The sequence below is a fragment of the Rhinolophus sinicus genome, chromosome 5 (genome assembly GCF_057876585.1).
Source record: "Rhinolophus sinicus isolate RSI-liver-muscle chromosome 5, RSI-T2T, whole genome shotgun sequence".
Lineage (NCBI taxonomy): Eukaryota > Metazoa > Chordata > Mammalia > Chiroptera > Rhinolophidae > Rhinolophus > Rhinolophus sinicus.
The window spans coordinates 8,569,074-8,583,370 of record NC_142505.1 but is presented as its reverse complement, the minus strand read 5'-3'; the positions used below and the strand labels follow the sequence as shown (position 1 = coordinate 8,583,370).

The 14,297-nt window shown below is 46.7% G+C and overlaps 1 protein-coding gene across 2 annotated transcripts in view; it reads right to left on the bottom strand.

Annotated features, from left to right (window-relative positions):
* Positions 1–13,812, bottom strand: part of LRRC2 (leucine rich repeat containing 2) — a 28,259-nt gene extending 14,447 nt beyond the window's left edge. Inside the window, exons 1-3 of one of the 2 annotated variants that reach the window (XM_019724034.3) lie at positions 13,657–13,812; positions 3,407–3,550; positions 1,007–1,214 (exon numbers count right to left, since the gene is read on the bottom strand). In XM_019724034.3, the coding sequence (XP_019579593.3) occupies positions 1,007–1,214; positions 3,407–3,531 (333 nt within the window). In that variant the 5' untranslated portion in view covers positions 3,532–3,550; positions 13,657–13,812. Of the gene's footprint in view, positions 1–1,006; positions 1,215–3,406; positions 3,551–13,652 lie in introns of both variants that reach the window. The other variant, XM_019724035.3, reaches the window with a different exon arrangement.
* Positions 13,813–14,297: the final 485 nt, after the last annotated feature.

Below are 14,297 nucleotides of genomic sequence, written 5' to 3'. Positions count from 1 at the left end.
TTCTTCACACCCATTGGAAAGAGGAAACCAAAACCCAAAGACATTTAAATGAGTCACTTAGGGTAAGGACCGGCCACGTAGTTTCAGGAACTAATACAAAATGAAAATGCAGGCCTGTTGCTAAAAATTATTAAGAATTTCAAGACAGTGGCAGCAGAGCATTCAACCAAGCCCAGAGCCCTGTGCAACCCGCCCCCAGCCCTGGTAAAACCATCTTGGCACCTCCTGATCTGAATGCAATCCACACCAGACCAGATGGGGTCCTATGGCTGAGAGAAAATGAAGAGCTAGGCCATCAGGGAGCTCACCCCAGGCTCGTAAGAGATGGAGGGCAGGTCCCAGAGTACCCTGTCCCATTGAAATGGACAACAGCCAGAGCTTACTGGCCCATGACACCCCCACCCCGGTACAGCTCCAACCAGGAAACAGTAGGTGGTAGGCAACCCTGGACATGCCTCACCAAGCAAAGCAGCAGGATGGGGGAGGGAGAGCAGGAAGCACCTGTAAACCGGTGGAAAGAAAGAGATGACATCATTGTTCTGGCCTCAGAATCCCAGAGGAAAATCAGCTAATGGCTCTGCGGAAATTCCTCTCCTACTCTCTTGTGGCAAGTCAGCAAAGTCTCCACCCACTGAGGAGTGTGAGATAAGTGAAAGTCTCCATTTGTTTTAAAAAAAAATAAAAGGCAAAGAGTTATTTTAAACGTCTGGGGGAAAGGCAGCAACTTGAAGTATTTTAAAGACTGTGCCATCCTGGTGAGGCCCACTGGAGTCCCAGCCACTCCTCTGGCCCGGGAGGGATCCAAATGGACCCCGCTGCTCTTTCCAGGGCTACCCTGCCTTTCACAGAGGAGGAGACTGGAGAATCTGGTTCAGGACCCATCCTGTCAAGCAAGGGCACTCACGCAGCCCAGGCCAAGGCCCTAAGCTCAGCTTAGCAATGGACATCAGCCACAGTGCCGCACTGAGTGTCCACTGGCTGCAGATACAGGAACACATCGACTCACCTTCCACTGCTCCCCTGAAAGTTCAAACACAAATGCGCTGCTCTGTTTGTCTCTCTCCTTGGAAGGTGAACTCTGCCTTATGAGAGAGTTCTTTTCGATCTTTTCCAGAATCCTCACGCTGGTGTCTATGAAGCCATTCTTGCAGTACAGAGTCTGGGGGATGCCTTTCCTCCTGCATTCCGCCACGAAGTTCCACTCCTCCTTTATCCTAAAAAGCCCAGCAGAGACCGCAGTTACTCTCCGCGGTATTGCCACCACCTGTCTGGAGAAGGCCACCTGTGCGCAGGCGCAATCCTTCCCGTTGCTGGCAACCTCACCGCCCCTCACTTTCTCCCTGCCCCTCCTTTTTTCTTTCTCCTGCCAACGAGAATTAGAACGTAAAGGGAACCTTAAACCCTCGGAGCTGTGAATTGTTAGCAACTTGACTAAAAAAAGTAGAGGAGGTGACTTAGAGGGGATTTCTGGCCAAAATTTCTCCTAAAATTACCTATGTTTTTGATTAATCACAATTTCCTTTGATAGTATATGCTGCCAACCCAAATTTTGTACAAATGCAAGCCTACAAGAATTTGCTGATCTTTCAAGAGCATTTGGATAGAAATATATAGGCAGCCCCAGTTTATAAAATACCTAACTTTAGAATATCATCCATCAGCCATCTTGAGAAATTTCACTTTTGTAGGTGAACCTGTTATTCATAAACTCCAAGTCCAGTCAGACACTCGAGCTGGCTCAGGACTCTTCCCAGCCCCCACCAGCACCACCAGCACCACCACCACCACCACCATCACCACCACCACCACCACCACCACCACCACCACCAGCACCACCACCACCACCACTCCTCAGTACCTTCTTGTTGCTAATTTTCTGACCTATCATTTTATAACGTTCCACATTTATGCCTTATCCCACCAACTAGATTATTAGCTCAATGAAGACGATGGACCAGGTCTTGCTGCCCTCTGATGCCAGTGCAGTTGTTAGAACAGTGTTTTCACTTTTGCACGTGGTGGGCCTTTTTCCATTTGGGGATTTGATGTCTGCTTGGGGCCTTTAATAGGCTAACATTCTGTGCAGTACAAAAATAGGATTCGTTGTCATTTTCATTCCAAGCTATCAGATGCAGACTTTGTCTTTGTCTCGGACTAGGTAGCCAGCCCTTGATAGGAACTTGGTGCATTCCACACTCAGGAAGGCATCCAGGCTCTACTCAGGGACGTGCTGGCAGGCAGGATGCAGGGCTGCTAGAAGGGGGCTATTTTAGACACAGGCTGCAGTTGCAGCCCTGATCTCTACAGGGCCTGGGGCAGTACAGATGCTAAACGACAAGTGAAAAGAAGTCCCAGCTACCTGTGATTCCAGCATTATGTTGGAGAAAGGGCTTGGCCAAATCCTCCACTTGCCAACTGTCTCCACTTGGGCAAGTTACTTAGGTCCCAACTCCCTGGTCTTCAAACGGGATAATGATAACCACCACCTGGAACAGCCGTGATGCTTACCGTAGCAGCTTAATGATCAAGCATGATCAGAAGAGGTATTTGTCCTATCCAAATAGTTCATAAAAGTGAAGAGCCAAAAACAAAGAGGCATTCACACCTTACGCATTTTGTTTTGAACTTAAACCATAGGAATACATCACCACTTGCCAACTTGGTATAGGGTTATGGGCTTCCTTCAAGAATAGGTCTACCCATCAGAATCCCATTCTGCCTTTCCGATAAACCACACCCATAATGCATCATCCAACAGTTCCAGTTTTGGTTTCTTCACAGGGGATAAAAATTACAGACGTACAAAGCCACCTGGGTGTGCAACCTTCCCGGCTTGTCATACTTTCATCAGCCTTGGATGGTGTTAATTCAATCATACGGTTTATATTTATCACAGATGTTGTTTTTCCAAAGCACTCAACTTAGTTTTCATCTACACGATCTCTCTCTTTTACTCATACTTCATGAGTTTACATAAGAGCTGTCAAATTACAATCCAAGTAAAAATGGCATCAACACAGTGAGTCTTATCTAGCATTCAGCTCGGTGAAGGCTGAAGTGCATGACAGAGGGCAGCTGGGGTGTGGAGAGCCTCAGTCAGCCTAGGGAGCCATCTCAGCAGTCTTCTACAGAATTGCCTGTAGAGGAATTTACCATGTCATCGCTGACTTCCCTGTGCTTAGCACGGTGTGGGTCCTTACAGCTATGGGTGTTCCTTTATAGGAATAGATGTTTGTTCTGGGCAACAGTGTGAAGACTGTGAAGTCCGGTAAGCAGGTGTAACTGACAGTGAGAAACCGCAGAAGAAAGGTACCACCCCCACCCACCCCCCTCCACAACACAACTGTTGCCTGCCTGGGTCCCTATTCACTAAAGAAGCTACGAGCGAGTACAGGAAAAAACATACCTTTCCAATGCGCTTTGCTCGATCCTTTCTGTCTCCTTCTTTTGCCAAGCTTTGTGCTTCTTGACACGGGTTTCCCACAGAGCTCTGACGACAGAAATGTCGAATACGACCACTTTATGTCCCATTTTGGGAGCGTGAAATTACCTAGTTAAAAAACACATATGCGTCAACTTCATACACAAGCAAAAGAAAACAGTTTTACCATGAACTTTCAAATGAAACGTGAATGAATCAATTGTCACAAATAATGATGAAATGCCTTGTTACCTCCAGGATGGCAGTTTGCTAATATTCTCGAGGTCTAATAGCGCTGTGGAAGTGCAAGGGCAACACACACCCTGGGGTCATCTCTTCTAGAAATCACACTTGTCTCCCTACCCGTCAGCTGAATTGTGGGTTCCCAAAGCCCCCTGGGCATTCCTCAAGCTTCATTTTCTGTTTGATGCTATTGAGTTTACTAGCATCAATCTTCCCAGTAGCTTGTAACATACTCAAGGGTAAGCTTGAGGAGTTAATCACGCACACACCTGGTTATCTGAGACTACACACTAGCCACCATTAAGTAACAAAAGCAAACATTGCACCAAGCCCCGCTGAGTACTTTCCCACCTGGGACTGACCACACAGCCTGCAGACACGTTCTGTGAGGTTCCCCTTCAACATGAACCCTTACAAGCTGCTGGCCTCTGTTCATGTGGTTTTCCAAGTACAAAAAAAGTCAGACTCAGGTACATCTCGGCCATCACATCTTAGTGAGAACTGGCACAGTGACTGGCACATAGTAGGCCCTCCATAAAAGTTTGTTGAATGGAAGGAATGAATGAATGAATGGTAAATAAAAGCTTTGCATCCAGATTGCTTCTCTTTCAGACCACTCAATGAGCCTTCTCTCTTCTTTTTATTTTCACAACTCATCTTTATTGTGCGTTTTAGGTGATTATTTACTCTCTGAGAAAATTATCAGAACATAAAAATACATTCCAATGTTTTTCCACTAAGCTATACTTATTTCCCTTACATACGTAAAATAACTTTCTAGAGATTGTTTTAAACTCCCCCTACCTACAGCATCGAAATCTGGCTAAATCCATTTCCGGATCTGCACAAACACACACAGAGTGTTGGTTGGCAAATAGTAGGGCTGTTGAATATTCTGTTCCACTTCCAAATAGCAGTCAATGGGGATGCAAAACCAAATATTTAATCTTCTGACTCAAGTGTGTACTCTCCATTAATGGCTTGCCAATATAGCGGAAAACTGGCTTATGTTTGTGCAGCTGAACATTTGTGGTCCATAATTTTAGGGTAGAGACCTTAAATGTTGACCCCAATTCATTCCTCTCTTTTCTTTAATTTCTGGCATCTGAGACTGTCGTTTGTCTCTCCTGAAACCCCTTCACCTGAAGATTTCTAACAAAGGAGCAAATGGTGAAAGTTTTTCTGTAGACATCTGTTTTCGTTTCTCTGGGGTAAATACATGGGAGTGAAATTTGAGGATCATATGATAACTCTATGTCTAACCTTTTCAGAAATTGCCAGAGTGTTTTCCAAAGCAGCTACATCATTTTACATCCCCACCAGCAGTGTATGAAGTTTCTGGTTTCTCCATATCCTCTCAACACTTTTTTTTATAGACACCCCAGTAGGGGGTGTGATATCTCATTGTGGTTTTGATTTGCATTTCCCTGATGACTAATGATGTTGAACATCTTTTCAAGTGCTTGTTGACCATCTGTTTATCTTCTTGGGAGAAATGTCTATTCAGAGGCTTTGCCCATTTTTTAATTAGGCTATTTGTCTTTTTATTGTTGACTTGTAATAGTTCTTTATATATTCTAGATACAGGTCCTTTACCAGATATATGATTTGCAAAAATTTTCTCCCATTTTGTAAGTTGTCTTTTCACTTTCTTGAGTCCACCCTTTTACTTTTACCATAACTATATGGTTATGTTTGATTGAGATTTTGTAGACAGCATATTGTTGGATCATTTAACCCATTCTAACGGCATCTTTTAATTAGTATGTTAGGCAATTTATATTTAATGTAATTACCGACAGGTTTGCACTTAGGTCGAAATTCATTTATTATTCATTTTCTGTTTGATCCCTCTTTTGTTTTTCTCTTTTATACTTTCCTGCCTTCTTTTGTATTATCTGAACATTTTTTAGTATTCCATTTTATTTTCTCTATTGTGTTTTTTACCATGTTTCTTTGTGTGGCCTTTTCCTTATCATGGTTGCCCTAAGGAATATAAGCTACATGCTTAACTTTTCATAGTCTACTTAGAAACAGTATTTTACCACTTTAAGTGAGATGTAGAAACCTTACTACCATGTAGGTCCCCTGATGCTCTCACCTTTATGTTGTAGTTGTCCTCTGTGTTATATCAGTCAATGTTATATCTTTGGCTTCCAACCATCAAACTTATTTTAAAGAACTCAGGAGGAGAAAGCCCATGATATCTGTCCTGATACGTACCACATCTGTTGTTCATCCTTCATTCCTGTTGTCCCAAGTTTACCCCTGTTATCATTTCTCTTTGGTCTAAAAAGCTTCCTTCCTTTAACAACTCTTTTAGAGGAAGTTGCTGACAAATTCTCTGTTTTCTTTCATCTGAGGCTATCTTTTTTTCAACCTTCATTCCTGAAGATTATTTTTGCTGGATATAGAATCCTGAGTGGACAAAATTCTTTTCTTTAAGCATTTTTAAATGATTGTACCTCCATGGTTCCTGGTGAGAAATCTGCAGTCATTTGAGTCATAATTTTCCCACAGGTGATGCATCATTTTTCTCTCAATACTTTCAAGATTTTTTTCTTTGTCTTTGGTTTTCCTCAGTTTAATTATGATGAATCTGGGCATGGATTTCTTTGGGTGTATTCTGTTTGGGATTTGCCTAGCTCCTCTAATCAGTATGTTTTTATCTTTTGCCAAATTTGGGGATTTTCATCAATTATTTCTTCAACTATTTTTTTCTGCACTGCACTCTTTCTCTCCTTTTGAGATAACAATAACACAAATATCAGGCCTGTTGATATTGTTCCATAGATTCTTGAGCCCCTGTTCATTTCTTATGAGTCTCTTTTTTTTCAATCAGTAATACCCAGCAATCTATCTTCAAATTTCCTAACTTTCTCTATGTCATCTCTATTTCACTTATGAGCCTATCCAGGAAGTATTTTATTTCAATCATTGTCTATTTCATGTTCTTTATATCTTCTATTACTTTGCTGATACTTTCTATCTTTCCACTCATACCCCAGAGCAAAGGGAGAGCATCCAAGAAAGAGGTCCAGACCTCATTTTAGGACTTGTGGCTCAGCCCGCCAGATAGCAGAGAAGTCCTCTAGTTCAGTCAGGCTACCACTAGACCACTCCCCCGAGTGCAGGTGGAAGGCCAGCTGACCAGCAAGGGATGGCGTGGGCAGGCAGTGGGAGTTAGGTGTCGGCAGGGGAAAGAGGCCTTCAGAGCATGGACTACACAGGAACTTGCCAAAGGCGTGGCAGCTTGGTATGTGGCCCTTCAGACCACAGGAGGCTGTGTGCAGGCCACGTGGAAGCTTGCAGAGAAAGTCCAGGTACGAGCATGGGCAGGAGGCCTTCAGAGTACATGGGCTACACAAGAGCTCTATTTGGGGATCAAGAGAGCTGCAGAAAGGCTATTGCTAGCCAAGGTTGCCAGGTTGCAAAGAGACCATGTTGTGGGCCTGTGGCTGGCACAGGCTCCAATACCTATGTCACACTGCTGATCCCTTGCCCACAGTGGGAAAGGCAGGAAGCCTCTTCCTACTGAGAAATTTTAACATGGTGTTCATTTTAAAAGACAAATACTTAAAGGAATTCCATTGTATGTCACAGAATACATACACCGAAAGGTGCATTCAGAGCTGAAAGGCGATACATTGATAACTGACACAGTCGGTGATCAATTAGGTCAGGTTCAAACCTCACACTCCAACCTGCCTTCTGTGGGCTGTGATTCCTAGCGTCAGATCAGTTTTGACTTTGCAGTGCTGTTCCGCTGTTCCATGTGCGCCACCCAGTGGCCATCTGGGACGGGGTGACAGTCTTTCCTAGCGTTCCGTTCAACAGACCATGGGCATGCTGGTTAGGGTCAGATCCACGTGTGCAGCTCAGTAAAGAGACCAGAAGTTCATGAACAACCTTGCAGGGTTGCTCTCCGGAGCCTCTCCCTCTCTGTAATCTCCCTGGTCCTTCCAGAAGCCTGAGGCTGTAGTTGTCCTGCTTTTCTGTGCACTTCCTTCACTGAACTCAGGGTCAAGCAATAGGAAGACTGTGAGAGGAAAAAAGCAACGAGTTTCCTCCATCCCCTGAGAACCACAGCTCCTCTGATCAGAAAGGAAGGATCTCCTCCCTCAAAGTTTAGGGTGACTGAGTTTCTCTACTCCCAACCTTCTCCAACCCCCTCACTGCTCCTACTTCAAAATCCTATGGGTCTGAGGCAGGAGAGGATGGAGAAAATAAAAAGAAACTAAGAACAGCAAAGATTTGTCCCTCTCTCAGCATGAGGAGTCCCCTTTCCCACCTCCTGGAGCAAAATTAGGTGCCTTCGGGCCCAGTTCTGGTTTCAGGCTGCCTTGAGTTCAGGGCAAACACAGGAAGCACACCACAGATCCTGCAGTGCTTTGAATTCTAAAGTCCTTCCCTCATTCTCTTGCAAGCATTTGCTTTCCAGAATCTTCCTCTTGCTGCCCCATGTGTTCTGCCCAGGATTGATAGCGGCATTTTGTGGGGGAGACTGGGTGAAATGTGCCAACTCCTCTTGCCCAGAACCAGACAGCCCTGAGTTTAATTTGCCTGTTACCACTTTCCTGACTCTGTTTTCTTCAGCTAAGGAGCACCTAAGCTGCGAAGGTCTTAAGGCTTTGACATAAAAGCCTCCATACAAGAATGCCAAGCATCAGCCTGAAAACAAGAGATGGAAGTCCATAGCCAGTAATGGAGAAAAAATTTTAAAAGAGAAAGGATCAGGTAGCCTAGCTTCTTGAAGAAATCTCTGCACACAATCCAAGACGGCACATAAAAACCAACCAAGTACAGTGAACTGAGTTTCAAAGGCATAAACAGCCCAGGCAGCCAAGAGCTGTTCAAGCTGGAAGAATGGCTCGCCGTCCAGGGAGTGCGGGCTCCAGAGCAACATGACTCAGATTCTGTTGAGTTGCTTTCATTTTCTTAGGCCAGTAAACCCTTGAGAAGCAACCAGATCGGTACATTAACTGCCCCTGCATTAAAAAATCATTGCTAATTACTTTAGAGGAATGTAATTCAAGTTCTCATCTCAGAGGAACGCTCTCTCCTTGATGTCTTCCTGTTCTATTTTTAAACAGTTGGAAATCAATATTAGTCTCAGTATTTTAGTGGGAAAGAGTATATCCTGCCTGTCATCTAACCATGTTCACCATTTGCCCTGTGTTGTGCAAAGCAGGTAAGGAGTTTCTATTTTTCAGGTAAGAGGGTTTTAAATGTGCCAGGATTTAAATCAGGGTCTTTGTCTGTAAGATGTTCTGTTTGCAAATGTGTGTAATAAAAACTGGAGCATCTAAGCACAGTAAGTGATGACCACATTTGCTAGGGATCTACGTGTAACATCCAGAGATCCTAGGAAGCTAAGTTACCAGGTCCTATATGCCAGGTCCTGCCCAGCTGCTGGTGTCTTGTGCAGGGCAGGGCTGAGGCCAGGCCTCCCTAAGACAACCGACAGGTTCCACCTTAAGCCAGGACCCAGTAGCCCCATGGGTGGGTGCTGAGATCAGGAAAGTGGTTTTACAACAAGAACCCATGAGTCACTCCAGGACAGGTAGGAGGCCCCCCGCCCCCATCCAGAAACAAAGCTGCCTTAGGAAATAGAGAGGGGGCAGATGTCAGGGTCAGATGCCGGTGCCAGTCACTTAGCAACTTGGAGGACAGAAGATCTCTGGCACATTTACAAAGCCAGTGTCTTCTTTGTAGGATAAACTCCAGTCAACACAATCTCTCAGCAAATGCATAAATGTGATTTCCTGAGCATGAACTTTCTCCAGCACTATGGAAACAGCACCAGGATATACTCCACCAAAGCAGAACAGAGAAGAGTTAACCTACAGGATCCAGTCTGGAGGCCTCCACACAAAGAAAGCTATCGCCTCTTCAAGGGAACTACAACCAAGTAGACTCTGCTGAACCATAAGACTGCAGAGCTTTCACCTGGGCCCTCACTGAATGTGACAGCAAACATCCAAGAAGACATCTGAGTGTAGTTCCCTGCTGCAGACCTGGCACTGACTGACGATGGCGAATCACGAGGACAAACCTCCCTCGGTCTGGCTGCGTGGTCCACAACCACACAGCGTCTTCTCGAGAAGAAAACAGCGGGGCTGTGAGAGGGGAGGAGAGCAATGACCCTGTTCACTGCCACAGAAAGGCCCTTGGGGCACAGCGCGCCCTCAGGCTCGCTCCTCTCCAGGTCCTGGGTGAAAACGTCAAGTATCAGAGACTCTCAAAGACTAGATGGGCAGCGGAAAAGTAAATTGTAAATTCCTCCTGGAAAAACCTTTTGCTTTACTGCAGGGGTCAGCAAACTTCAGTAAAGAGCAAGATAGTAAATATTTTAGGCCTTGTAGGCCAACCAGCAAAATCAAAGATATTATGTAGGTACCGACTTAACAGAAAACTCGTGGCCTGCCCCTCCCTGCTTACCTGGGGTGGGCCTGCCCGAGCAATGAGCACGCTTCCAAGCTTCTGCCCAGTTGCCACTGCTGGAGACATTCTCAGGACAAGAGCGACTGGCCCAAGGTAAGCAGAGAAGCAGAAGAGGGGGGCCCTACTGCAGTCAGTTTTACTCTCTGCCCCAGTGACACCCAAATAGATGCCTGTGTGTCCTCTCCATCCAGGCATCTCCAGTTGGGCAGCTGGCTGGAGGCGAGGTGACTTGCTAAGTAACCATCTCCTGAGCAGAGATTCTACTACTTGCATCGCCACAGCAGCAGCTCCAACACGTAGATGGCAGCCAGCGTGGGCCTTGGGCAGCCCAGGTAGACAGGCACTGAGAGCAGAGGGGCAATAGGACAGAGGGGGATACTCTGGCTTGGTCTCCACGGCTCACAGTGCTAGCCTGTTCCAGCGGCGCCCACGGGCCATACAAAAACACATGTAGGCCTGTGGGTTGTAGTTGACTGATCCTAGCTTTAGTGAACCACAAAATACAAAATATTTTGCTTTGGTGGATGTGATGGCTTTAAATTATACCCACTAATTCCTTGGTATTGTTTCCATTATAAAGGTAGAGCTTAATTCCTTTCCCCTTGAGCGAGGGTTAGACTTAGTGACTGTCTTCTAATGAATAGAATATGACAGAGTGTGACTTCTTAAACTAGGTTGTACAACCAATCCATCTGCCACACAATAGTGACAGTCATTTTCCAAGGAGAACTAGATTACGCTGCCACCTAGCTCAAGTCTTCCAGAGACTTCCCTTTGGAATGAGAGGGAGATGCCAGCTCCTCACAGGGTCCAGTAAGACCCTGCAATGATTTGCCTTGGGCCAGCCCCTCTCACTCATCCCGACCTTCCTCCTCCTCAGGGCTTGTCCACCTGCGAGTCTTCCCACCTCAGACTCTGCACACACCACTCCCTCTGCCTGAGTGCTCTTCCCCCATTCATGTGGCTTCCCCCTCACACATGCACCCTGACCTCAGCTCCAGCGTTCTCTCCTCAGTGTTCTCCCCTCAGCATAGCCTTCCCAGCCTCTTTATCTGAGGTAGATCGCCTGCTATTCTTTCTCTGAGACTCTTGCTTATTTACTTCACAGAACGTAATAAAAGTTGAATTATTTGATCGTTTGTTTAATTATACTTCATCTGTCCATCAACCGAGTTGAGAAGAGCCATGGTTTACTGACAGGAGCAGCGACCTGGTAGGCCCCAGACTTGGACCCTGAGCCTGGTCCCCTCAATCAGCCCTCTCCATCCTCCACACTGAGCAGTCACCCAGTAACAGACGGGAGGAACAGGAGAGCTGTGAGATGCCAGGCTCCTGCTTCTGAACCTCAACAAAGAAACCATGTGCCTTGTGCCGGTTTACTTGGTGTATATTTTTGTTCTTTGATTCCTGGGAACCCTACGTACCTGATATTTAAGGGCACTCATTCAGTGCGGACAGATAAATGACCTTGCCTCCTAGTTCTCAATCTAGAGGGGAGAGCAGATGCTGAAAGGGAGACATTTCAATGCGTGTGGATTCAACAACAGAGGCTCAATGAGTTGCTGTGGGAACCAAAAGAGAAGACATGCCCTTAAGTGTGTGGGGGGATGGAGGGAGGGCAGGAATATTCCCGTAGGGACCATCAAGAAGGGCAAATAATTTTCCATGCTCCCTCCAGAACCCAGGCATATCAGAAGTACTTTACAGAACCATCCACTCTCCTGAGCCAGAGGGCATGACTGGAAAAACATGTCCCCTGGCACCAGAACACTAGTCTCCACTCAGAAGTCAGATGCCAGGGTTCCAGCCAGGAGGGGGGACTTTCTGGTCACCTTGCCCTCTCCCTGCTTGTCAAATGACAAAGTGGGCTAGGGGCAGTGGGTTGGGGACAGGGCTAACATCTGAGAGAACCTAAGATGGGAAGGGTCTGAGGGGAGGCCTAACCAAGTCCACAGTGTAGGTCCCAAACCCTTCTTAACGACACTCCCTCCCTCTTTAAGGCTGGAAGAGGGTCAGCAGCCAGGGAGGAGGTGGGAGGAGGGGAACAGAGCTGGTGTCAGGAGTCACCTGAACCAGTTACGGGGAGAGGGGCCTGGCTCCCCTCTTCCCTGCCTGCCCCTCAGAGCCCCCAGGACCCCTCTTCCCCTTAGGCAGACCAGCTCCAGACCTTCCACAGCCTTCTTCCAGGTGTATCTGCCATGTGAAGAAGACACTTATCATCAGCCTTGCTGGATCCAAGGGCATCACAGTAACCAATAGGAACTTTTGGTGACACCAAGGCACAGTGGGGGTCACATGGCACACAAAGGGCTTTAGTGACACACAAATTCCATTCTATCCTCATATAAGGCCCCTGCCTGAACCCCAGGGTTGGAAGGCAGAGTGAGTTTTCTGATAGAAACAGTGGGGTAAATAGGGGCTAACTGAGGTCACTTAGTATAGGGGCTATACTTAGTCACAATATTTTAGCCAAATTCTGAATTAAATTACACATTATGCCACATGATCAGGGTTTCCTTGGGCACAGCCATTATTTTTATGGTAATTTGTTAAAATAGAAAATCCAGCCAGGGGAGGCAGAGGCTGCAGATGGGATTAAGAGGGCCACGTCTGAGTCAGCCTGGGCTGGGGTCCTGCCACCCCCGCTTTACTGCTGCATGTCCCTGAAATGGTTACCTAACCTTTCTGAACCTCAGGGCTCAGCACCAGTGTATCAGCACCCCGGAACTCATAGGATTGGTGAGAGGATCACGCATGAAAATTGTGTCAAATGCTTAAGATAGTACCTGGCACCTAGTAGTTTTTAAAAATGTGTTATTTAAAAAAAAAAAAAAAAAGAAAAGAAAAGAAAGAAATCAAGACAGACACTGTCACCAATTAAATGTAAGATAAAAACAAGAGGTGCATGAGCATCCGAGGACGTCTCTCTCTCTACCAGGCATAGATAGCGCCCGTCTTTTGGACAGCACCCCAGTTATGTTAGAGGGTGAGGTCCAGCAGGAGAGCTGCCAGCACAGCTGAGCTGCTTACAGAGGCGGACAATTCCCCCCTGGGCGTCCAATCATTTTTCCACCAGCCAGGGGGCCGGACAGTCTCCGGCAGGAAAGACTTCCCGAACAGCTGTCAATCATCCCTCCCCGGCCCTGGAGACAACAAAAACAAACTTGATTTATCTCCCTTGGACAGCACTTCGGATCAGAAACTTTTGAGCTTGGCCTTGGGCACCAGGGCAGTGTGCTGGGAATAACGCACTACCCAGGAGCAGGAGTCCTGGGGACCCTGCCACAGCAACAGGCTGGTCTCTTTCCCCATTCAATTTCCGTCCTTGTCCTGTAACGCAGATTACTGCGTAATCCTCAGCCCCGTGTCCTTCGGGGATGTTCACCCCCATCCCGCCATGGCACAGTAGGAAAGACGTAAACAAGGAGCGCACTGCCCCATCCCCCCAGCCGCACGTCGCCACCCTCCAAATCCTTGCAATCTGCTGGGTTTCAGGAGCAGCCGCTCACTCGCGCTCCAGGCCCCATCCACCACGGCCACCTACCTACCCGTGACTGCGCCGCAGCCAGAGCCCCTGCCCGCCGCCGCCGCCACACTCTGGAGCCGGAGGCGCTCCAACTGCGGAGCTCCCTCTGCCTGTGCGCTAACAGGCTATATTTGTAAGCTGAAAACATGATCTGTGGGACATGTGCTGATAAACTATCTATCTATTCTATGTGACTCAGACCGGCATGAGACAAAAAGGACTTCGTAGGGGAGGGCTTGGCACGGTACAAACGACAAGCCGGCCAATGTGAGTCTATAACCCAGGATTACCTGCCTCTCCCGGGCAGATGGCCGGGCCTTTTGACATTGGAAATCCTGAAGTGTGTTCCATAAAACAGGCCAGAGAAAGGAAGGGTCCCTGTCTCGGCACTCTAATCTAGGAACCGCACAAAAAGCAGGATAAGAAAGCCCTGTGACCCAGGGAGGTATGAAGCAACAGATGTGAAAGGGCTTGATTTTCTCCTTAACTTTTTTTTCTTTTCAATTTCCTAAAACATATGTGAATTTAGTTTCTCTTCAGACATTTTGCTAACTGGGCAAATATGATTTGCCGACATCCAACATGGTGACAACTTGACAATTACTTAATCATGAGGAATGGAGCCTCCCCCACAGTCCAAACAACCCCTTTCCTTCATGGCAA